This window comes from Astyanax mexicanus, chromosome 12 (genome assembly GCF_023375975.1).
Source record: "Astyanax mexicanus isolate ESR-SI-001 chromosome 12, AstMex3_surface, whole genome shotgun sequence".
NCBI classification, from domain to species: Eukaryota; Metazoa; Chordata; class Actinopteri; order Characiformes; family Acestrorhamphidae; genus Astyanax; species Astyanax mexicanus.
In genome coordinates, this window is record NC_064419.1 from 19,596,098 (window position 1) to 19,621,691 (window position 25,594).

General features: G+C 39.4%; 1 protein-coding gene across 8 annotated transcripts in view; it reads left to right on the forward strand.

Annotated features, from left to right (window-relative positions):
• The window catches only part of prdm16 (PR domain containing 16), a 304,752-nt gene that overhangs the window by 135,017 nt on the left and 144,141 nt on the right, over positions 1-25,594 (forward strand). For all 8 annotated transcript variants that reach the window (XM_049486253.1, XM_049486256.1, XM_049486258.1 and 5 more), the window contains exon 3: positions 21,890-21,940. In XM_049486253.1, the coding sequence (XP_049342210.1) occupies positions 21,890-21,940 (51 nt within the window). The remainder of the gene's footprint in view (positions 1-21,889; positions 21,941-25,594) is intronic.

A 25,594-nucleotide genomic window follows, 5' to 3' on the forward strand; every position in this document is an offset into this window, starting at 1 on the left:
GAGGGTTCTTCATGATAGGGACGGATAAAAAAAAGCACCACATCAATCATTCCGCCTTGCAGTGGTTCGTCCCTGGCGGCTGACGAGGTCGTAAAACGTTATCTGCCGGCTAATAAACTCATTTGTGATGAGCCCGAAGTTCATCTGCAGAGGCGTCTGCGGACGGCACCTGTCACCTAGGCCTTTGTTCGCGTATCTCTGTGTAGATACGCTGATCTGTGATCAGGTCTTTCCCTATTTCTGCTATGTGCAGTAACCATGTAGTGAAGAGCAAAACTGATCTCAAACCCATGCTTCTAAGATGCCAGAATCTCCTTATCCCTTACCCTTTTCCTCACATCACTGTCATCTTGCAGAAGCCCACCTGCAAAGTCCAGCCTGATAGAGCTGACTCCTGTCTGTCTGGCTTGGATTGCTGTTCATTGAGGTTTATGCTCCGGAGAAGATAGACCACCTATAAAAAATAATGTGGGCCAATAGTAATGACAGTATTTGGAGTCTTTCAAGGCATAGATATAATTTTTTTTTATGTGAAACTTTGAGAACATGGCACTTTCCTAAAAAGGATGTTGGATATCTAGAATCCACAAGGTATCCAAAACCTAGAAATGTGAAAATGCTATTTACCTTTGGAAGCCTTCGGAAGTTATCTTGTGTCACTGTGTAAAAGAATAGATAATAATAATAATAAAGGTCAGTCATAAATAGTGTCCAAAGATGTTCCTCCGAATGCATGTTAGGCCTTGGACAGCTCATCCTTAAGCTAATCTTTTTCAGTTAGAGTAAACACAGCACTGTGATTCATGGGAGTGCAATGTGCTGGGACAGGCTAATCAATTTCATTAGCTGCATCAATCATCACCGGCTGACGTTTATTGTGGTGGTGATGGGTTGATCTCGTGGACTTGGGGACAGACGGCTTCAGTGATAAATGCTGCTATCTCCAGAGAGAAGAAATAAATAGAGGCCTCTGGTCTTCTGTGGGAGAGTCAGGCAGAAATATGGCAGGCAGAGGGGAAAAAGGTTACAGAGCATAGATCAATCCCATCATAGCTCTTCAGCGTTTCCATGCAGTCGAATGGGGAAAAAATCAATCAATCAATGAGAAAAGATGATCAGTCTTCAAAATGAAGTGCCTTGTTTTTGGACTTCACTGGAATGCTATGTGTTTTGCTGCGTTCTTTCAAATGGCAGCAAATCAAAGAGTTTGTGCAATGGATCAGGGCTGTAGCTCACTTGCAGAGTAAATGATAAAGTGCTGTGAAAAGACCACCCTGTGTTTATGTTTAAATGTTGTTTTCAGTCAAAACTGTCAACATTTTTAATTTATCAGTGCATGAAAAATACTTAAAAATATATATCTAACAGAAAATGAACAGAAGCCTTAATAATAACTAAATACAACATCAGTCATTTGAGTTTGTCCACACCTCATAAGTTCACAATTGGAGCGTTTTCTGCTTCACACCATCCAAGTAATTGTTAACATATTTAGAAATGTTGAGGCCTGGACTCATAAGGGTCAGTCCATTGGGAGTCTGGGTCAGATCAGTGCATTGTTGTGAGAACAGCAGCTCCAGCCATTTGGTTAAGGGAATGTTTTTATTTTCTGTATAGATAGTATTCCCAACAATGATTTCTGGATCATCTCCACATCTTATCAGATTAACTATTGTCAATAGTTTTTGTGATTAATTTAGTAGGAACCGGCAAAGAAGAAAAGAATGTTGTCTTTAGTGGTGTGGAGTACACGTGGGCGATGAGCTGTGGATCTTCCCAGCTACAGTGCTGTGTCGGGACCTCCCGTGTGCCCTTACAAAAATGGAGAGACCACGATACGCTGTGAAGGGAAATCAGGGCTGTGGATCAACCACTCCCTCAGTTGTGGCTTGAATTTTAACTCTCCCAGTTTAGCTTTATCTACAGCAGGGGTGTCCAAACTACGGCCCGCGGGCCATTTGCGGCCCGTTTCCTTTTTTGGAGCGCCCCGTGAGGTATTTTAGAAATAGAATGAAAGTTGGCCTGCTGTTAAGCAGGTTTTTATAATGTGAGATTTAAACGCTAGGTGTCAGAAACGAGCAAAAGAGTCTAAAAGCGGAGAGGGTGCACATTTCTAGCACAGAAAAACGGGGCAAAGAGTCTAAAAGCGGAGAGAGTGTGCATTTCTAGCACAGAAAAACGGGGCAAAGAGTCTAAAAGCGGAGAGAGTGTGCATTTCTAGCGCAGAAAAACAGGGCAAAGAGTCTAAAAGAGGAGAGGGTGCGCATTTGTAGTTCAGAAAAACGGAGCAAAGAGTCTAAAAGCAGAGAGGGTGCGCATTTCTAGCGCAGAAAAATGGGGCAAAGAGTCTAAAAGCGAAGAGAATGTGCATGTCTAGCGCAGAAAAACACAACACTGTCAAAGATAAAGATAATAAGTCCAGTAAAATGGTGTGTAAATGAAATAATCAAGGAAAAAGTATTATTATTATAAGTGGTATATTTCGTTATTTCTTTTATTACAGAGTGTGGCCCGTGACTTTAAATATATTTCTTCTTCTGGCCCCCAACAAAAAAAGTTTGGACACCCCTGATCTACAGCATTAGCTTGGCAGGTTAAGGCCAATTAAAATTTGTTGCCTATGCCTCCCTGCATGTAGACGTGGACTCTATTTTGTCGGCTATGCCATAGCCCAATGTGTACCTCTCGAATATTGTAACTGCGTTGCGTGATGCGAAGTATAAATGCACTGCACTGCATAGGGCACTTGCGTAGGCTACGGCACAGGTCAGGTAATGCGTATACTGGAACCAGAACTAAAACCAGTCTGTACTCACAATCTAGGGAAGGGCTGGGCTATGTTAACATTGTTTTTAGCCAGAGGTATGCTGACGTAGACCTGGCACACTTTTAGATGGCACCTGGGGAGGCAGAATCACATAATTTGAAATAACTTAGGTTTAGGTTCTTATGGGTTTAAAGTTTCGTTTGGGATATTTATTCTTTATTTTTAAACCTTTATCAATATTTTTTAATGGAAACAATTGGAGAGTGTTCTCTGTATAAATCACTTATCACTGCAGATGAATACAAACCACTCTGAGAGAAGACTAAGCGTTTTACTAGAAGCTCTTTTGCAAAAGGACCTTACAATATGTAATAAGGACCATAAACAATGCATGTCTGAGCTGTAATACCGCATCTCCAGTTTTTCCCTGAAAATGAAAATTACTTCCATGACATTGAAGCCTCCAAGTCTAACCCAAACTCAGAGGGCCTCTTTCAAAGAGGTAACTCAATGCCCGTTCAGTTCTAGTATCTTAAACAAGATCAATTTAACGTTGCCTTAAATATCTAGCACATTTCTTTGGATTCCACAAGAGCATCTGTGAAACTACGGTTTGTTTCTTTTTTTGAACTGCTGCCTGTCCTCAAAAGCTTGGGAGCTTCCAGGAATATGTTTATTTTTGCTGTACGGGCAGTCCTATCGCAGCGAACCCAGTTGTGGTTAACAGGCTTTTGAGTTACAGGGAAGCCCGTTGAAAGAGTCTGCAGAGTAACTAAACGAATCCTCCAGTTAAACTAATGTTTTTTGTCAACTTTGAAAGCCTCACATTGTGAAAATACACTGTTTCATCACGTTCATCCCGGTCAATAACGACAGAAACATTTCCCTCTGCTGAAGTCGCTGGCAGCGGATAAATAAAACATAAAACGCAGTGTGAACTTTGGCCTTCATCAGCCACACCAGTGGAGGAAATATCCTGTTTGTGATCTGTCCCCCCTGTATCACCAGACGGTATCTCTTGGCTGCAGCTTTCAATTTCACTCTTTGAATTTTTTAGTGGTCAATGCGAGGACTAATCTGATCTGGACGCCTCTCAAGCCAGAAGGGTAAACGGTTCTCCAGCTACAGTTCATTTCACGCACACAAGCGTGTTCTGTGTTGTCTGCGCTGAACTGGAGGGCAGAAATGATACAAATTCTTGTCCCGCCATTAGAACCATTACGCCTGTTATTGTTGGTGTGTTTCCTCAACGGAGTGCTGCTTCAATTATCATCAGCGGTAATTGCCTTCCATTTAACATAAACTGATGGGCAGAGTATGCAGCTGAACTGTTTGATATCTATGATTGCAGGGATATCTATGATTGCATAGAGTGTTTTTATTGAGTTGCTTTCAAAGGTTTTTTTTGTAACAGCAAAACTATAAGCTTTTGCCAATATTAATGCTAAAACTTTATGTGCGATTTCTTTCCCTCAAGTGTCCATCTGACATAACTCACTTGGTGATGAGGGCCATGTGTGTGGAAGGGGGTGGGGGTTGGGTGGGTGTCTAACAAGGCCTTTGCTCCCCTTCTGTCAACATCCTGGCAAGTGTGTTGCCTCGCTGTCATCGTTCTGGGGGATGAGAATGTGAGCGATAGATTAAAATGCCACCCCACTGTCAGTGAAATGCACAAACAAGCCCAGGCATTCTCAGACAGCTACAACATCCTGGAAACCCTCACATGCACATCCCCGTACATAATGCTCTGTCCTAATTTGGGGTCACATTTCTGACCTTGTGGACATTTTTCTTATTTTTAATTGAAAATAGTCATAATCTAGACTGGTAGACTGAGAACAAGAAGTCAAAGGAAAAATCAGTGAACAAATAAAATTTTATTACATTTTCAGACAAATCCAAACAATATATAGTGCTTTACTAATGATTGACTGACAAGAAACAGGTTTAAAAACAATAATTTCCAACCAAAATTACATTCAGTGCCTTAGCTCTTTGTGCTAACCTTAAACTATTAAAAGTCCACATTGTACATCCAGACACAGAATTATATGTTTTTTTTTTTTTTCAACACGTCTCTCACCAGAGGAAGTAAGTATTTATTAAAACTGCAGTGTAGTTTTAAATCAGACATGAAATGACATGGATCAGCATTTTCATTTAAATATATCAAATGGCAGATGGACACAGTGATTTCTGAGAAGTGGAATGAAGTTTTACAGGATTTACAGAAGGTGTGCAATAACTCCTTAAACAAAATTAGGCAGCTGCAAGCCAGCTTCATTTTTAAAATAAGGTGCTGTGGACTGATAGAAAATAAAATTTAGTTATTCGGAGGGCAGTATGCACGGTAGAAAAAAACACAGCATTCCAAGACAAGCATTTTGTGGGGCTATGTGGCCAGTGCAGGTACTGGGAATAAAAAAAATGAGAAAGCAAATTCTTGAGAACAATGTTCAAGATCAGAAAATTGAAGTTGCACTGGGGCTGGGTACTTCAACAAGACAACGACCCTAAACACTGCTCAAAATCTACTAAAGCATTCATGCAGAGGAACAAGTACAACGTTCTGGAATGATCATCTCATCTCAGTCCCCAGACCTAAATATTATTGAAAATCTGTGGTGTGATTTAAAGCAGGCTGTTTATGTTCAGAAACCATTAAACCTGACTGAACTGGAGATGTTTTGTAGAGAAGAATGGACCAAAATACCTTCAACCGGAAGCCAGGCTCTTATTGGAATCTATAGGAAGCGTTTAGAGAATGTTATTTTTGCAAAAGCAGAATCTACCAAATATTGATGTATATTTTCTCAATTTTCAGTTCCTAATTTTGTTTAAAGAATTGTTGCACACTTTCTGTCAATCCTATGAATTTAATTTTACTTTACTCATATACTACTGTGTTTCTCTGCTATATGATATATTTAACTGAACTTGCTGATCTGAACAACCAATCATTTATAAAGGATAATCTTGAACATTATCAGGAGTGCCCAAACTTTTTCATAACATTTTAATCTATACAGTTGACTTTATAACAGCAAGCACAAAGAAATAAAAGAGAATTAGCCTCATTAGAAGATGATTAAAATAATTTGATGTAAAAAAAAAAAGTGTTTCAATTAGAAGTAAAGCTGGATAAGAGCAAAAAAAGCTTTCAAAGCATGAAAAATATACATACGAAAACAACCAGTATGTGGTGTTTTATATTGCAGTAAGCCCTGCTTCAGTTTAAAAATTGCAGGAAAGTGTGTTTCACTCATATTCTAAATTCCTTCTCTTAAATTCCAGAGCAGTGTAAATCAATACAACAGCTTTGAAATCAAAGCTAATCAGATTCTTTATCAAAAACAAGCTTGATTCCAGTCCAAAAAAATTGCCTTCAAGCTTTAGCAAAGGCTCTTCAATATAATTACAGTCTAACAACAGCAATTAATTCAGCTTCTTGACTTTAAAATGAAAAAATGTTTTCATTACGACATCTAAAACGTGCCAAAGAAACAGATCACCAACATTTTTAGAATAACACATCAGACAATGATACTACATATTTTTGGGCTAGTGTTTTATTTTAAAGTTGTAAAAAGATTCACTGTCTCTTTGGAAAACAGTTCTCTTTGGTTTCCCTTCATAGTTTATGGCCCACCAGTGGCAGCAATGAATTAGACTGCCCAAATATATGAGTTTAATGAAGGAGAGTCCTCTGCACCAAAGAGAGCTGCTCAAGTGCAGCGCGTGTTCAGGGACAAAGGCTGGCTCAGGAGCGCTGTGTTTTCCTTGGCGGAGTTATTGCAGCAATTATTCTTTTCCATTCGATGAGACAGATTTAGAGACCCCCTGTACAGCTGTGATGCGCACATTCGCCTTGCCTTGCTTTTCTTGCCGGCATACATTCACCTTTATAAATACATAAATAAATACATACATGCTTTTATCTTGTTGTTAACAAAAGTTGAGACACGTTTGTAAACAAATTCTTTTTTTTTGTTTTCTGCAAATTCTTAATTTAGTTGTTGAACATATTGGAAAGTGTAAAACATAAAATGTTGTACTTTTCATTATGTTGCAAATAAACACACAAAAAAAGCAAATAAACACAAAAATGTGCATCTCCTCTAGTGAATGTGTATAAGGCTACGTTCACATTACAAGCCACATTGTTCAAATCCGGATTTGGCTGTCTTGACGGTTTATATTCACAAATGTAAGTGATCTGTATCTGTGTGTAATGTGGATGAATCTGTCCCAGAAACGTCTCACATGCGCACATTAATATAAACGCTGTAACTTTATAAAGGGAAATGGATGCGTTTGTTAGCAGCTCATATGTGGAGCATCTTTTGCTGGAGTGGAGAGCAAACAGCTGGTCTGAAGTACATGTTCAGGTCAAGGAGGAGAAAAAAAGCCAGATGGCCAGATGCATTTTCTGTTTTTGTAGCTATGAGAGATAAGCACGCAGCGTAAGCGTAAAAGTAAAAAGACGCAATAATTCCGGTTTGACCGTTCATATTCATGGCGCATGTCCATGGATCAGATACGTATGCGATTTAGGACCACGTATGAAAGTGACTCAAATCTGATTTGAAAAAAAAATAACGAATTTGGCCCGTTCACACAGCCATGAAAAAATCTGATCTGAGCCACATTGAGCAAAAAATCGGATTTGAGTCACTTCAGCCTGGTAATGTAAACGAAGCCTACATTCCATGTATATGTTAAATGATTTAGACACATCGTCTCTTTTAATGTTTTTCTTTATTTTTTATTTAAAGACATGAAAACAATTAAGGGCCCCTGTAAGAAATAACATAATAAACACTAGTGTTTGTCCTTCACATTCGCCTGATCTAAACCTGATCAGTTGAGATGGTGATTTGGGATGAGCTGGAGCTTCACAGCGTGAAGGAAAAGCAGCAACTATTGTTCAGCACCTCCAGGAACTCCTTCAAGATGCTGAGAAAACTATTCCAGGTGACTCTCCCTCATGAGGACAATGAGATTAAAATACCAAGAGTGTGCAGATCTGTCCTCAAAGATAAATGTGGCTAATGTATAAAACATGTTTTTGTTTTTTTAACTGAAACTTTTATATTTACAAAATAAGAATTGTATTTAGCCACTGTCATGCAAAAAATATCATGCCTTGAATCGCCATGCATGTCAACATTAGCGTGTTTGTTCATTTTGTCAATTTGCAACATTTCTATTGGTCCATTCATGATTATAATGAAAAACAAATAATGCCATAAAGTAAAAGCAATGGAGATGCAATATTATCACCTGATATCAATTATATATTACACAATAATATAATCATATCTGCTAAACTTGCTGCTTCACTCCCTCTGCATCACCTTCCCATCTTCACATGTGCAGGCAGCAAACACAGTTCAAGTATTAATATATTTTGGAAAGACCTCTCATCAGTGACTGACACTCCGACTGACCTTCGCCTCAACCTCGGCCGAAGAAAGCCAGCGCTTGTGCCTCTGCGTTCTGCATATATACATATATACATGCACACTTAAGCCAACTCACAAGAGACTTTTCACTTTAATGCTTGGCTGGGCCCAGTCTTCCCTCCACGCTGATATTTGCAAAGCCACAGTCTGGATACCACATGAACTCCTTTTAAACCTCCTTTCCTCCCTCCTCCTCGGCCTCAGTTCAGTACCTCATACGTTCTGCAGGGAAGAGGTAGAAAGAGGTCTGCTCTGATGTCTGAGAGCATACTTCCACAACCAGGTGCTTAAAGCTTTCCGAATAAAATAAAATAAAACAGATAACAGGAACAGACTGTATCATAGGTGTTGACCTCTATACAGTAAACCTTACCTAAACAGTTACTATACCCTCTGTTCTGCAATGAACTCATAGAGAAGCACAGAGAAGCAATTTAAGCTCTCAACACAGAGATCACACTGCCTAAAATAACCAGGCAGAGTGCTCTGTATCAGTTGATTTGTCTGTATTGAAGATGTTCAGGTGAAGAAAGCTGACAACAGTTATAAAGAATAGAGTAAAAAGTTCATTTTTTGATACTGGATTTCAGGTACTTTATGGATCTAACTATAAGTTGGCTTGGAAAAGTGAGCTAATAGCGTTGAAAAATCGAAATGGTTGCTAAGGTATCCCAAGTGCTGCCATATCTAAAGTGGTTGCTAAGGTATAGCTAGACAGGTGATAAGGTATTCTAGCTGGTAAGGTGATGTTAAATGGTTGGTAGGCAGTTGCTCTTATGTCTAAAGTGGTTGTAAAAGTGTTGCTAGGCAATTGCTAAGATAATTCAGATGGTTGCAGGTGTTTAGGTGTTGCTAGATGGTTGCTAGGTGGTTGCCAATTAGTTGTTAGGCAGTTACTAAGGTTTTGCTAAGTGGTTTCTAGGCATATTTTAAGCGGTTGCTTAGGTATTGCTAGGTAGTTAGACACTTGGCAGTGTCTAAAAATATATAGCATAACATAAGCTGGTTAGTCTACAAGCTCCTTCACACACACAGACAGTACAGATACAGAGAAGGGGTGCCATGAATTGATTCAGCAGGTGCATGGGACAGTATATTTACATTTCAACATTCCACTCATTCGTTCCTATGGGGAAACTTGTCCAAAAATGTAACGAAAACAGAAAATCAGATCAAATAGAATACCGCCTGTTACGTCTTTGCTAGTTCTTTGTATGTACTGAAATTTGTGTTTCTAGGTAAAACATTGTGAGCTATTTGAAATTTTTGACAAGTTTACGGACACTTTTGAATTGATCCCTATGGGAAAAATCTCAACTGAAAAACTCCCACTGTGCGAAAACTGAACGAAGTATCCCTTCAAAAAGCACACGCAACATAATCGGGTAAAGTTTCGACCCTACATATTTTCAAAAGCTGTTGGACGAGGTAATGATTACGTTTAGCAAATAAAATAAATAAAGTAGAATTATGTATAACAGAACAGAATTATGTTTTTTTTCCGGCTCCAAATTATAACAAATAATCTCATCTCATCTTGCACATACATACATAGGTTTCTCTTGGCATTTGCATACCATACAAGATGTCCTGTTTTGAATAAAAGCCTGTATTGATTGTCAATAGACAGCACTTTCAGCCTGTGCTTGAAACATGCTGCAAAGAAGCAGGTATTGATAAAGCAGTATTGGTTTTCAAACAGTCAATCATAGAGGTAGGAGAGTGTCATGATGAAGGTATTCAGATAATGAGGTAGATAAGTGCCAGGCACACAGGATGCAGCTTCCCTAAACAAGTCTGGAAGTGTTAAGATACCATCCAGCAGCATTTAGATTTATTGGCCAATTGTATACAACTGTACTTGCTCATATATTATTTTGCATTATAATTTGGCCAAAAATCTGAGATATACAGTTCACAAACATCCAAGCCCTGCCTTCCAGGAACCATACATATTCATTTAAAAGCCAGGTACCGTAGCTCAGACTCAGCACTGTCAAGATCCATGGACTGCTCTTTATTCCCGTATGATTATTACTGATCATCCTCCTAAATGACTTATCAATAAACTCTGTTCACTCCTTGATTTATCTATATTGCTTTGCCAATATGGAGTCCAGAGTCCCGGCTAAAAGGCCACAGCAGGCTAAAGATGATGGATGATAACGGCATGAATAAGAATATGACCCCTTTTAATAAATTTGAGACAGCTTGTTACATAAAGGGTTGTGTCGATTTTTCCAGCGTCCAGCTTCATAAAGTTAAGTAGTGCTGCAAAGGTGCAGGTGCTGAGTAAGCGACCCCTGTCATGTACTGAATGGAGAAGTGTCAGGGCTTGAAGAGTGAACATATTTAAAATGAATTATAGTTCGGATGTTTAAATGCTATATATACAGAATATCTAAGTCAACTGACATGGTGGTGATTAGGTGTTAGGAGTTAGTGTGTGTTGTGCTGGCAGATATATTAAACAATACAGCAGTGCTATTGTAGTTTTTAAAAGAAAGAGATTAGTCCAACAACCAGAAATATCCGAGTGGCAGTGTTATAAAAAATCTTATTCATCTACTTTACTCTACTGGTGTAGCCTATATTAAAAAAAAACTTAAGATAATCTGTTCATATTAGCCTTTCTTTAGCAAAATGTTATTTTCTTCCAAGCCCTAAAAAAGACAAAATGTCTGCAAAAATGTTTTAGTGTAATACCAAAAATAAAAACTTAAAGGTGTCCTGTTCTTTGTGAAATACAATAGGTCTCTCTGAGTTGTATATGCATGCTGCACATAAAACTCTTCATCCATCTGCATTGTCTGCAGTAGCTAGTAAATAAAAACTATTCCGAAAAAAGAGTCGATCAGGAAAACCACCCGTGTCTTCCTCAATCTGTGAATTAGTATTCATGGTTTCACCCACCTTGGCTCGTAACTGCCCACAGGCAGAGCTGAAGCCAGGCAGCGACACCGTCTCGCCATATATGAGCTAACAGCACTAGGAACAACCTGGTAGTTTGTTCCTGTATTATTTGTGCAAATAACACATCAGTGTTATATTTTTTGCCCAGTAATTCAGAGCTAAGGAACACATGGTTAGAATTTGTCTATGGAACACCACCAGCGAAGTACAATTGAGATAGGTAGTTGTATGCTTAGTACAGTTCTGTTTACACTAGTTTAAAGTAAAAGTCCAATCTGGGGTTTTGTTTCAACTGCCTGGGCGGCTCTGCTAGCAAGTAACTAGGTTTGCATAGGATCTCCAGTGGATTTCTCATTTTACACTCTAAGACTCTAAGACAAGATCAGTGGCTGAACTGCACTTAGCAGGGCATTACACATGTTGTAAAGTAAAATATGACATTGCAAAGACTGTTATTAGTGTAAAAATGTATTTTTTTCACAAAAAACAGCTCACATGGCATTCATTCATTCTTGAGACCACAACTAGACATTTTGAAATGAATGAAAAAACAAAGGAATGCAACCTTTTATAAATGACATAATATATATAGTACAAAAATATTTTTAATCTCTCACAGAGTGAGGTAGGTGGAGTTAGGATAACCTTCTTGCGAGCCAAATCAAGCGTACTCATGGGCCAACTATGGTCCACAGGCCACACTACGGGCAGCCCTGCTCTAGCCCTTCATCAGTGGTCAGTTTCTGACCACAGAGTCGCTCTTGGCTAGATATTTTTGGGTGGAGGATCTCTCTCTTTTAACCCAACAGTGACACTGACATGTGTAAAAGCAGCACTACCACTACCATTTCAGCGGCGCTGCTCACTGCTGTGCTATGCTGTGCTGTGCTGTATATTATCCACCATGGTCAATTGCTGTGCCGTGAGTGGAGCTGCAAACTGTACCAGGTATCATATGTAAGACAAGCAAAGCACATACATACACATGTCCTGTTTTAATCTCATATCTTGGCCAGCAGAACTCATGACCCAGTTTAACACTGTGTAGAAATGTGCATCGTTCACAGAAGGAACGCTGGCGTGACCTTCCGCACAAAGGCTTGAAGTGTTTGTCCATTAAATCTGTCATTGTGTTTCGCCCTCTATCTCTCCCACACCCACCTCATCCTGACCGAAAGCAAAAGCCACTGTTAGCTTTAGCCGCAGTGATAAGTGTTAAACAAACTCGCCGTACGGGGCTGTCTCTCCTCTCTCCTTTGTGTTCGCACAATAGGAATTCAGCATTCCTTTAGCCATCCGTTTCACCGCCCGCCACGTCTCTCTCACCCTCCCTGACAGGACAGGAGATGCTGATAAGAATATAATAGAGAATCAAACAATGCTAAGCTGGGAGCGATTATATTTAATTACCCACAGTGGAGCGTTCACTATCAGTGCTCCCTTGATGTTTGCCTTGGCCCAAAAATGCTGCTAAGTCCTCAACTTATTAAAGTCATCATGAACATGAATATCAGATTGTCACTCTCTTCCTGGTATTTACCAAGAACTCGTTTCCCTTTTTCTCCCTCTCCTTTTCTTTCGAGTTTTGATGTGTTGATGTGCTCCTTGTTGATATATTCGTTGAAGATACTTGGAGAGCACTGGCCAGTAGTTTTCCAGAATGTCCAGAATGATGGTTGGTGTCCAGAATGATTTTGCATTTTTAACAACCAGCTGCTTTACAGTCCTGCAACATCCTCTGATTCAAACGTGTTCATGATGATGTAGATACCGATAAAATTACAGCAACAGTAGAGACACCCCTTGCAGTGTTGCTTAAATAGCTTAGATTGGCCATAGTAGGATGGAATCATTCCAGTTCTGGTCCTAGCCTTCTCAGGACCTTGAGCAAGAATTTACTTACCAGCCCAAAACCTGCTGTATATATATACGCTGTCTACCGGAGTTACAACGTTGAATTATTGAATTATTGCACTACCAAAGTTGTCAATGATGTCACCAAAAAAAAGCTTGAAAAAGCTCCTCAACAGCATGATGGCTGTTGATGGTATAACCTATTGCTGAAACAAAGCTGGCTCTAGATAGAGGACACATACACAGTGTTTCAAATCACCCATAAATCAGAGCGTAGTCCTTCTGTGAACTCCAGAAGCCTAAAAACAATTGCTTTCAAAACCCTTTTTTTCCAAGCAATTATCAAAATGAGCAACAAATTGCTAAATAATAGAATGGATAAGAATTGTAACCAATTATGACCCAATTATCACCGCATCCCCCATTTTTCTGGTTGACAGAAAAATTACGTAGCCTGTTGTTTTTTTGTACCCATCTTGACGTGATTGATTTGTGAACATCACCAAAATTGTTGCTATATTTGGATACTCGACACTCCTTGGCTGTTTAGAAATGTATAACTGGATTAACATCACGATGTCATCAATATAACCTAGTTTGGCATACGCCTTGCATCATTTCATCAAAGCATGAAGGTTCTTTAAGCCTTCCTCAAGTCTTAGATCCTCTTAGATCCTCTTGTAGCACTTTTTTTGGGTGTCCATTATTTTTTGGGCACAATGCAGCAGTTGATCTAATGATAAAAATTTAAATAAGGTATAGGTGTTGTAGTATAATATGAATACATCCTTACCTAGAGAAATGGCTCCTCAATTCTGAGGCTCTGATGAAGCAGAGGCATTGGATGCTTGTGAGGCCATCAGAAAAGTCAGTAGTCTAAAAGCTAGCAAGTAAAATATGCTATAAATACTGTTGGGCTGAATAGCCTGTTGGAATGTTGGGTTAGCACAGCTAGCTATTTTATGAGTACTTCACTTTAAATACAATATGACAATCAACCTTTTGACATGAAATGACAAACTGGGCCTGGTGAAATAAGGTTTGCTTTCTGTGCTTTCCATACATTTCATTTATCATCATTGAGCGGACCGCATATGTACTTTTGGACCCATGAGAACCAAAATGCACAGACACCGGTTCCTAGAAACCCTCCTCATCGTTCTCTGTTTAGTTCATCTGTTTATTTTCATCCCAGGCTGAGCAACAGGCCGAGCTTCCTCCTCACTAATCTATATGTCAGGAGATCAATAACGCTGCTGCATTTACATATCTAAATGCTGCGCCCTTCGCCAAAACAAGAAAATGCTCTCAATAACTGCGAAGCAAAACTTTCAATTTGTGGTTTTGCTTGGTGTGGTCGAGCGAGCCAAGGGGATGTCACTCAGTCGGTTCAAAAGGCCTTGAGGTTTGTTTTCTGGTGTTTCTTTTTGGAAACTTGCGGCTTTTGACATCCATAACCATCTATTGGCCGCGCTTCTATATTGCCTCATATTATCCAGACTTGAGGAGAATTGTTTTTGGCAAAGCACTGCGAAACTTTCCCACTGCAGAAAGCTCTCAGAATGTGCTTGTTTTACTCCTTACCCCCCGGCGTCCAGCTGAGAGACACTCACTATTTTTTTGTTGGAGAGCTATGTTCCCAGTTCCTGGCTAATTGCAATTAGAATGGGCCTCGATTAGGCGGTGACGAGGAGGCGTTGTCGCTGGCTTGATTGAGGCCGTCTTTAACTTGGCTCAGGCGCTGGTTCAGTCGAAGGGTGAAAAAAAAAAGTCGAAGGAAAAAGCCATTCTGCAAAGCAGAGGAGTGTTTTTCTTTGCCTGTCGTATGTCTATTAAGGCAGTTGAGTGACTGAGATGGAAAAAGCTCGGCTGGTTCGCGTGTGTCCGAGGGGTGAGGTTGTTTTCTTTTGTCTATTGGTCATCACTGTGTGTCAGTATGAATAGAGACCAAGGAGAGATGAGGAACTCCTGATGGTGCCTGCTAACAAAGGTGCGCTTATAACGCTAATAACAGTGATTTTTTTGTTCTTAGGGTGAACACACATACACACATATTGTATTTGTCTGTCTTCTATTTCTCTCTCTCTCTCTCTTACTCTTTTCCACTCATACAAACTCACTGCAGGTAATGAGGTTCAGACAGTTGGGCTGAATCACGCCACAGGTGGCTGCGCTTTCATCAACAGTGCTTGGCCCCCTTATTTGTTTTCAAAGCTTTCCACCGTAGCACCTCTGTTTTCAGACCCTCTCCAGCAGCGTCAGTGCAGACATGCTAATCGCCCGAGTGTCGCAGTTTTTCATTTACATAAGAAGCAGTGACAAGCTTGTGTAAGCAAACTGCGCGAGGGGCTGTCTGAGAGCTTCGATTGTGCGTTTTGCGTCTGTTTGGGAAAACCATCGCCGTTCCCGGCGGACTGTCCCATTGGCGCAAATTGTGCTGTCATGGAAAAGAAAAGCGTGGAGAAAAAAAAAATCTGAAAAGTCACTTTGAAATGATTTTGACATGCCATAAATCATACCAATGCTCGTGGCAAATCATTCTTTCCAACCATCTAATTAATACATTATTTATTTGCTCGACATTGAACACACACATACACTCTCGTTCTCTGACGGGAGGTCATTTATCCAGCTGGTTGTGTGGGGCAAGTACAGGTAAGCACACACACACACATACATATATGCACGCAAATACAAACACACCTCTTCATATTCAGAACCTCATCACTCCACATCCAAGATTTTGCAATTAAGTACGGAATTACAGCATTAAGAAGGTGCTTTAGGGGGCCGTAACCATTTTTTCCGTTTCATTTTTAGCCATGGACACAAAGCAGTCCTCTGAGAATTAATGTTCAAACTGTTCCTAATTGGGCTTTGAGGAGATGGGGGGAAGTAAGCAGGTATTATATAGATAAGGTGGAATAACTAGATCTTAAGGAGTTGGGGTAGAGTTTCGAGCAACTAGGGTGGAGTGATTGTGTGTTGAGGGGATACAGTTGAGTTAATGCGGCACTGAGTGATGTAAGTGATGCATTTTGGGGATTAGGTGGAATAATAGGACATTAAGGTGGTAAAAAAAGAGATAAAGAGATTCTGGTGAAGTAATGTGGCATTGAGGAAATTTGGTGGATTAATAGGACAATAATGAGATTGGGGTGAAGTTACAGGACGTTGAAAAAAATGGGGTGGAGTAATAGGACTTTGAGGAGATTTTGTTGGGGTAATGGGACATTGAGAAGAGAGTGGTAGAGTATTGAGGTGTTGAGATTGTGGTAGGGTATTGAGGTGTTGAGATTGTGGTAGAGTATTGAGGTGTTAAGTAGAGTATATGTGGTAGAGTATTGAGATGTTGAGATTGTGGTAGAATAATGGAGCATTGAGGAGATTGGGGTACAGTAATGGGGCATTGAGGAGATTTAGGGGAAGTAATGGGGCATTGAAGAGATTGGGTGGAGTAATGGCACCTTCTGGAGATTGTGGTGGAGTAATTAGACATTGGGGAGATTGGGGTGGTGTAATGGGACATTGAGGAGATAGGGTTGAATAGGACAGTAAGGAGGTGAGATGAAGTATTGCGGCATTGAGGACATTGGAGTCCAGTACTTGGACATTGAGAAGATTGTGGTGGAGTACTGGGACTTTAAGGAAATTGTGGTGGAGTAATGAAGAGATGAGTTGTTGAGTAATGGGTTTTTAGAATATGAAGGTGGAGAATTGGGGTGTTGAGGAGAATTTGTCCAAATATAATTAAAAAAGAGTGTTTTTATACTTCAAATTAGTCAAATCCTGGTCCGTCTGATCTAGAACAAGACCACATTTTTGTGGTTGCAACCAGTTTTGGTCTTTTGGTCCAGACCTTGGTATCACAGAAGCTTTAACGCCTGCTGTTTTTGTGTGGATCAAAGTGCAAACCCAAAAGTCCAGACCAAACAAGGCAGATGTAAAAACATTCTAAGTGATTTTCAAACGAACGCTGGCCTCACGTTGTTGAAATTGCCTCTAATTCCATTCGCTACTTTTTCACACTGGTTTATTTTAGTTTGGATGTTATTTTCACTCCATTTTCCAGGTCTTGTTCCTTCTTTTGAGAGTGAATCAAATGTGACCCCATAATTAAATACTAGCGCAAACTGAGACACAAACAAATCCCAAAGCCAGCTTGACTAGGAATGGTGTCAAATCTGGGAATGGAGGAGAGATTAGCCAAAGACGCCACAGAACTCCAGTCTGAAAGACATTAAGGCATCAGCGAGGCTTTTTAGGTTTTCAGTGGTCTGATATTTAGTATCAGACCACTCTAGTATTTCTAGTCACTCTTGCATAGTTCGATACACACGTTTATGCTTGGTCTACTATACAGAGAGAGAAGGGGGGTCTACCTGAGAGTGTTTGGGGGCGTTCGCCGTCTAAACAAAGTTTGTAAACTGTTGCAGCTGTCTGAGTATTCTCTCTCTCTCTCTTTCTTTTTCTCTCTCTCTCTTTCTCTGGTATAGGGAGATCTGGAAGCTGGCAGTACTGGCAGCAGACTGCAGTGTAATTACACTACACACATTTATAAACATGCACTAAGTGTGTGTCTGTGTGTATGTGTGTGCGCGTAAGTGCGTGGAGCAGCCAGTGAGCACTGGGAGAATAGCTTGCATATGGTGCGGTGTAGAGAATGAAAGAAAGCAAAAAAAAAAAAAGAAAAAGGAAAGAAAAAGCAGTTATTCGGCTGGGATTCTGCGCCACGCTTGTTTAAAATGTGTCATTTGAATGCGCCGGCATCGTAACGCTGTTTTGGATTTGTGCGGCTCTGACATGGCTACAGGATTGAATTATGTATGTAAGTAGTTTAAGTAGACTTGTTTGAGTATTTGTGATGTAATTGCTTCCACTCGGTCGGCTTGGATAGGTTGACGGCCTAATTTAGGGAACCACAGCGTTCGGGCAGCGTGCACGGCTGCCAATCATAGCAGGCTGATAAAGGAGGTGCTGGGAGAGCTGTAAAAGAGTGCATTCACACACACTTGCTGTTACTTTATTGTTGTTTTTGCTTTTTCCTTTAGTTTGTGGGGATTTGATGAACGTTAAATCAACGTGTCCTGTTTAATCAAATTGATTGCACGAGCTCGTTTGGGATTCACTTTTTCATTGAGGCAGAAATAGCCTTAGCTAATATATATATATATATATATATATATATATATATATATATATATATACAAGAGAAGCAGCAACCTGTGAAGAATGACTACATCATGATGGATAGTAAAATATGGGTGGACTAATATGCAAATAAAAAATTACCAAAGGCCAATGGCTGTAATGCACACAAAACAAGCTATGTGATCAATTGCTCAGTAGACACCAGCCAACTAAATTCAAAAGTCAAAATGAGCATGTGCTGTGTAGTTGGCTTGGCCTCAATTAAGGTGCTTTCTCACTGCACACGGTAGCCGCACCGCTGTTCGCTGAGCCCCATTGGATTCAACTGTTTCTCCAGCGACACAGAAGTTTGGCGCTGCCATGGAGCTAACCCTAATCCTAACCCTAATGCTTACCGCGGCCAAAGTTCTACTTGATTCAAGTGGTACACTGGCAAAAATGTGTGACGTGAACTAGTACAACCAGGGAACTGCAAGCATACACAACAAAAAACCCAGCAAGAGAGTGATATTAATAAATAGTGTACATCCTCAGCTGTACCTCAGTTCCCTACACTCATATAGAGATATAAAAGGACCAGAATCAGAGCTTTATTCTTATGTTGAAACAGATCCAGGTCTAAAAACGTATACACAACACAATTACAACTGGTTGGCAGAGTGGCGAGCAGCGCAGATAGCAACGCGGCATACCACAGGCTATGTAAAAGCACCTTTAGGGTTCAACTACTGTTTTTTTAACACTGTCAACAAAAGCTTATTTAGTTAGACCAACTTTTAACTAGAAACTTAATAATGTTAGTTGATTCAGTTTGTTTCCTATAGTTCCTATGTGGAATTCAATATTTTTTATTCAGCTGACTTAATCACACTAAGGAGAAAAATTGCATGCTTTGTTTACACAGTTGCATACATATATTGTTTATTATTATTATAACATGTTAGATCATGGACTTCTGGTTTATGTAAAATCCTTTACGTGAAAGTCCTGTATTTGTTAATATCTTCATATATTTTGAAATAAATAACTAAGTATATTGCATGGTATTTTTTCGTCATATTGTGCAGCCCTAGTTTCCAGTGCAAATGCTCCAAAATCTCTTAACACTGACTTCTGTTGAAATGTAACTTTTTTTCCTTCTGCTTTAAAGTTGCCATTTTTGTCAACACTAAGCTTCACTTACGACACAATTTCTTCACTTTTTTTTTCTTTCAGACTATAAGTGAGAAATGCTAATAGTGGTAGAAGTTATAGCTGCTACTTTTCTGGGTTAACCTGCTGACAGGTTTTGCCAACATGCTCTCAGACTTTGGGAGCTTTTGTTCCAGCCAAACCCATGTTGGCTAGTGTTAGATTGTGTGTTTCAAAAACAGCACTATGAAATCTTACCAAGTCAGGTTCAATAAGTGATGACATCGCCGGCCACCGAGCCCGTCTCCACCCTCACACATCTTCCATTCAGAAGATGAGACGGGAAAGGGAGGTGGGTTCGGGCTGAGGGGATCAGAGTGTGCCCCTGTAATGCAGCCCAATAATCCCAAAGCGCAAGCCTCTTCCTCTCCTCCCCTGCCACGAATGAATGAACAACGCGGAGAGAGTGCTGCGCTCACACGAGCAGCCATTATCTCCCCGACCTGGAAACAGGCCGGCCTCTCATCACAGCCCTGGAAGACACTGGCCGCATTCTGGCCCGGCCCGTCTCTAGATAAATATTCCCCAAGGCCCCTAATTCCACATCTCCTCCTCTGACTGTCTGCGCTCACCAAAATTTCCTGCTCCCGTGAGTTAATGTCAAATCTATGAGTCTTTCATTTCATCACACAAAGAAGGGGCTTCAGCCTCCACGGGCCAGGCAGGGAAGTGTGGTCGGGGGGGGCATGGGTCAAACGATGGACTCCTGTCCCATCAATCAGTGCCTGCTTTATGCTCCGCGCTTGTCAGGTTTCAGACCCACTTTAAATCTAAGCCTGCCACCAAGGTGACACACTTTCACTGTTTTTGCTCAGCCTAGAAATATTTATTTAATATTTCTTGTTGGCTGTTTTAACAGCCATCAAATTTCATGAGGCATTCAAACCTCTATTTATTTTAAACTGATTACAGTTTCAAAATCACAGTTTCAAAAATATTTATTTTTTCACTCTGTCTAAATGAGGCAAGACGTGCTCGATCGAATGTGGCAAACAGACTTAAGTTGCATTTGAGTTTCATGTTGACTGACTCACAGATTTTCTTGACACTTAAAAAGACAGGCTGAGCGTATAATAATACTGCCACTGTCTTAATGTGGTAAATGCTTTCATTTCGTTATATTGAAGCTTACTAGAATAATACTGAAGTGCTTTAGACATAACAAAGCACTGCATGAAGCTTAGGAAGGATACTTATCAAAACGTTGGCTAGAATGTACTTAGATGGCAGTTGAACCATTAAAATTAATGTAGAAAACATGAACACCATAGTTCTATTGCCCATTCCATTCTACAGAAATTAAGCCATGTTGTCACAGTAAAGACCAGAGGGAAAGGTAGCCTTTTCAAATAATTTAATACACCTTTGATGCAGAGCAAGCTTGCTTCTCAGACTGCCTTCATTGAGCTTTCAGTTAACAAGTATAGGAGATTTATTCCACTAGATAACCAATTTGTCCAGTTAAAGCAAAGCTAGTATAGCAATAAAAAGTGCAACTGAGGTCTTTTTTAAAAGGTCCAAAACAACAAAGCATGTCAATTAGTGCTAGGGGCGCTGCGGAATTCTATGTAGAACAGCACCACCAAAGAAGCACACTGGCGGAGCTCGCTAGCTAACACTAGCCAGTTAGCATAACAAGCTAACACACATGAAGCTCAGCTCTCTGGAGTCAAACCCTCATCCTCATCTGTCCTGCGTGGAGAGAAATGAGAATAGCACTTTATCTGAGGAGCTCCTGCTGCTGTTCTCTGCAATATGAGTGTTTGAATCTGAGTAAAATAGAAAAAACAACAGCAAACAGCAATTATTCACTCAGAAAAGAGACCATTTTAAATACATGTATACTGTAGTTTGAAGGATAATATAAATGCACACTTAACCGAATGTATTTTTAACTGGAGAAAGAGGAGAATTGTGAATGATTTTCATAGTGTAATGCCTCTAATGGCTTTTGCAATAACATGTTGTAAATTGATATTAAACTTATGTGTTACTTGCACAATTGAGATTTTGGGAAATATCTTTTTAATACTTAAACATTGAGTATTTCTGTCCATTTATAGTGTTCATGGAACACTATAATTTAAAATATTTAGCTTTGTAAAGGAAGCCATGTTAAAGTATTAAAGTCGTAGCTCGTTTTACGTTCTATTGTTTACATTCTTCAGCTGTTTTTCTGCTAATAAAGTCTGATTTCTTCATACATTGTGTCATTTTGAGGGAAAAAGTAAACCCAATATTAATCGAAGCCTTTATTTAAAGTCTTTGTGTTTTAGATTATATGTACTTCAAACAGTACAATAAATCACAAACCTATATAAAAGCCAAGTCACGCAAAAAAAAAAAAAAAATCTAATAATAAAAATACTGTGATGTGCCATAAAACCATCAAAATCTTGAAAAATACAGTGATATCCTTTTTTGGTCATACCGCCCAGCACTATGTCAATCAATTTTATAGGCTAAATTATTTGTTGTGCTGCAATATGATTCTCCAATCAAGAGAGCCTGATTGTATTGTAATTGGCTTTGTTTCTTCTTTTCACAGCAAATGCTAAATGATCACGAAGCTTCGTCTCAGGACAGCTGCATCAAAAAGGTAGGACTGAATGTCAGTCTGTCCCTAAATGTTTCACAAGTTTAAAACCTCAGGAAACCAAAAGTGATCACCACACATCACTAGATCTTCAGATTCCGATCTAAGGAACAGTAAATAGGAACAGTAGAGCAGATGCAGGAGTTTTTTTTTTTATGTAGGCACCTAAACACTGAAAAACAACTATTACTTGTGTCATTGCTAGACTAACTAGAGCGCCAAGTCCCAGTTTAAAAACACCTAGAACCATTTTTTAAGTCTTTTATATGTGCATTGGTGGTTAGTCTCTAACATTTAATCTTGCCCGCTATCAAACAAAATGTATTCATCGTTCTAATAATGATGCATCAGATCAACACCACAGCTACAATGAAGATACTTCAGCAGCACCTCAGCTACATATACTGTAATCTTGAATTAGTCCCAATCTCACGGCATGGGTTCAGCCAGACTTCGGTGAACGCAATAGGTGTTAATTCAACACGGCCGACTTCACTGAGGATAATAAAGAATCTCTCTTCCAAGATACGTTCCACTGAAAGCGTGGGTTGGGTTTAAGAGGTGATAAATTTATTGAAGGGGTGGGCAGCTACGTCTCTCTTTTATGGCCGGTGCAAGAAGGTCGAGGAGGGGAGAGAAAAGAGTTCAAGTGTAAAACCAATGGAGCATGAAAGAACAATGGCCAGACACCTGCTTGGAGAAGCAGAACAAGTCTGCTGAAGCGTGCGGCTTTACTTAGCAGCTGCATTACGTCTCACTCTCGCTAGCCTGTGGAGTTTGTTAATGCAGATACTCACATTTATTTTACATTATTTACATTAAATTAATTACTTCAATAATTAGCTCTGTATTGAACGAGACTTACATTCACATTTACAGCCTTTAAAAAAAGGCATAAATTCAGATTTGTTTTAATGTCCAAAATACATATGAAAACTATTTTGTGTTCTTTCATTTAATCACAAAACTATATATTCTACATATATATATCTAATATATCTAATATAGACTACAGTTTATGATCTTAGAATCAATACCTTCAATAAAGCAACATCAATTCGAATAAACCTTAATGTATTTTAAACATTTGAATCATAGAACTTAAAAAAGAGTCTTAAAAAGAATATGTACATATATATAAAAAAACATATTTGAGTGTTTTCAACATTTACTTAATTTAGTCTTATATATACTTCATATTTAAAAACTATTTAGTAATACTAAAATTCACACTGTAGTACATTGGCATGTACTCTTTAATATAGACACATAAATAAGGAATGTATGCTGTGTATAGAATGTTAGTTGGGAGGAGGGGCTTCTAAATACTTTAAAGCAAACAAATAATCTGAATTTTAATGGAAATGTTATTAGAATAGTCTTTTAAATAGCCTTTCCTTTTGTTATAGTATTTAAAGTAAGTTCTAAATGTTCTCATAAGAAGTTTTATTTTTTTGTGCAAATAAAAACAAAATTAATATCTTTTTGCTAATTTTGTGCTGCCCATGTTGAAAAAAAAAGAACATTTATTTATTCACAAAAAACTATTTACAAATCATAATGAAATGTAGGTCATGGTTCGATGTGTCATCAAGTCACACATGACAGTCTGAAACCTTTAGAGTGTAAATCGAGTAAATGGAGTTGCCTGGTACTTTGTCATGTTTAGTTTTAGGCGTATTGCTATGGTAACTGTAGTCTTGTTTGTTCCCCCTGGGACGGTACCTCTCATTTTGTATGGTTCTTTATTATATATTAAACACATTAGCAGCAGTTATAGCTTGTATGCATACATTATTTTTGAACACAGCTGGAACACACTTTTTTTTTTTTTTAAGCACTATAGTTGGGCTTCATCCACACACACACACACACACACACAACAGTTTGCTAATTTGGCAAAGTGTTAAACCAACACTGTGTGTGTGTTCAGACTTTCCACACTGCCAAATTCACGATTCACGATCTTACATACGGAAACTGTTGTAGTTGCTAAAGTACCAGTTTGGTTTGTTTGGATGTTAAAGTGTATTTGTGTGTATGGTCTATGGTGTGTGTCTGTTTGTGTGTGTGAAGCCCTGAAGCTCCTGCAATGAAAACATCAGCAGCCCATAATCTATAACATCATCGGCCTCTCCCTCAGCCATTTTCCCCCTGTCTCAGACAGCCCACCTAAAGACAACAACCGCAAAGAAGCGGCTTTTATTCCCCGCACTGAAAAGCCTGCTTAACCCCAATCCTGCAGGATGGGAGAGATGGAAGGAGAGGGAGAAGGTGAGAGGGATGAGGAGAGTGAGAAGGCTCAGCTCTTCTTTCATTTATTTATCCTCCTTTACCAACACAAACACTCGCTCTAGATGCTGGAGATGCCTATCAGCGGCGGCTGGAGATAGGATCTGCCGCAGCCGCCATGGATGTATCGGGCCGCCTTATCACTGGGGTACTCACTCACACACACACCGCACACACACAGACACACACACGTATACACACATACTTCCACGAAGCCGCTAAACGCAATTGAACTGCCGACACTTTGTCTGAAGTGTGTGTGTATGTGTGAATACATGTATTTATGTATGTTTGTGTGTAAGCTCCCACTGATTTGGTGGTGATAGCTCTCGCAGGCATAGATTCATTATAGAAAATCAATGTGTTGTAATTGCATTTGGAACACATCCAAAAGAGCACCCCCTCCACCACCCCACCCCCGGGGCAGATCCCCTCCAGCGCGGTCCCCCCGTCTGGAGCCCGGCTGGAAATGAAAACGTTTCCTATCCATTCGGGCCGCTTTGTAAACGCAGGGAGGCTAAAGCAGGCCTGTGATGCTTTAATGGGAAAGAGATTAATGACTCTTTTGACAAGCTCTCCTAGATCGCATTAGTGTGTTTTTTTTTTTTTTTTCCATCAGTCCCGCAGTGCCTCGCTTCCTTTTCTTCTTCTATCCAGGATAAAAACAACAGGGCAGTCCTATCTTATCTTGTAGTGTTTGTGTTTAAAAAAAGGCTGTCATTAAACTGCATACGTGATTTAAAACTCAGCACTCAGACTGGTGCTTATGATACAAAGTATCCTTCTTGAAAATTGTATCTACATTTTACATTGTACATTTTTTTTACTTAATCATATAACAAAGCAATCATAGAATGTTGATTAAAAGCTGCAATTCAGTCTAAAGATTTTTTCTAAAACGTTTTGAGAAAAAAAGAAGGCTTTAAAAAGGAACATGATTCGTAAACAAGTGATTATTTTAAGCCATCACTTATAAAACTATGTTTTAAAACTTTTTTACCGATAGTGTGCACGTCTACATAGAGTCCATAGAGGGTCACCTTTAAAAGAAAGGTGCTTCAAATGGTTTTATAAAAGAGATTAATTTATGCCATCACTTATAAAACCATTTGAAGCACCTTTCTTTTAAAGGTGACCCTCTAGATTGTTTAGTAATCCAGAAGCAGTGCTGTATGGACCATATTTTCACATCTTAGCAATGACTTTATTAATGCGCTTTACCTGTCAGACCTCTAATTCTCCTCTTAACTGCTTAAACTGCTTAAGTCTTAGTCTAATGTTAAATTGAGCTGTTGCCATGTGGATCATCCAAACCTGACTCTTCTTGTACCAGTTTTCTCCAGTATACAAGAGTCTTTTAAAGGT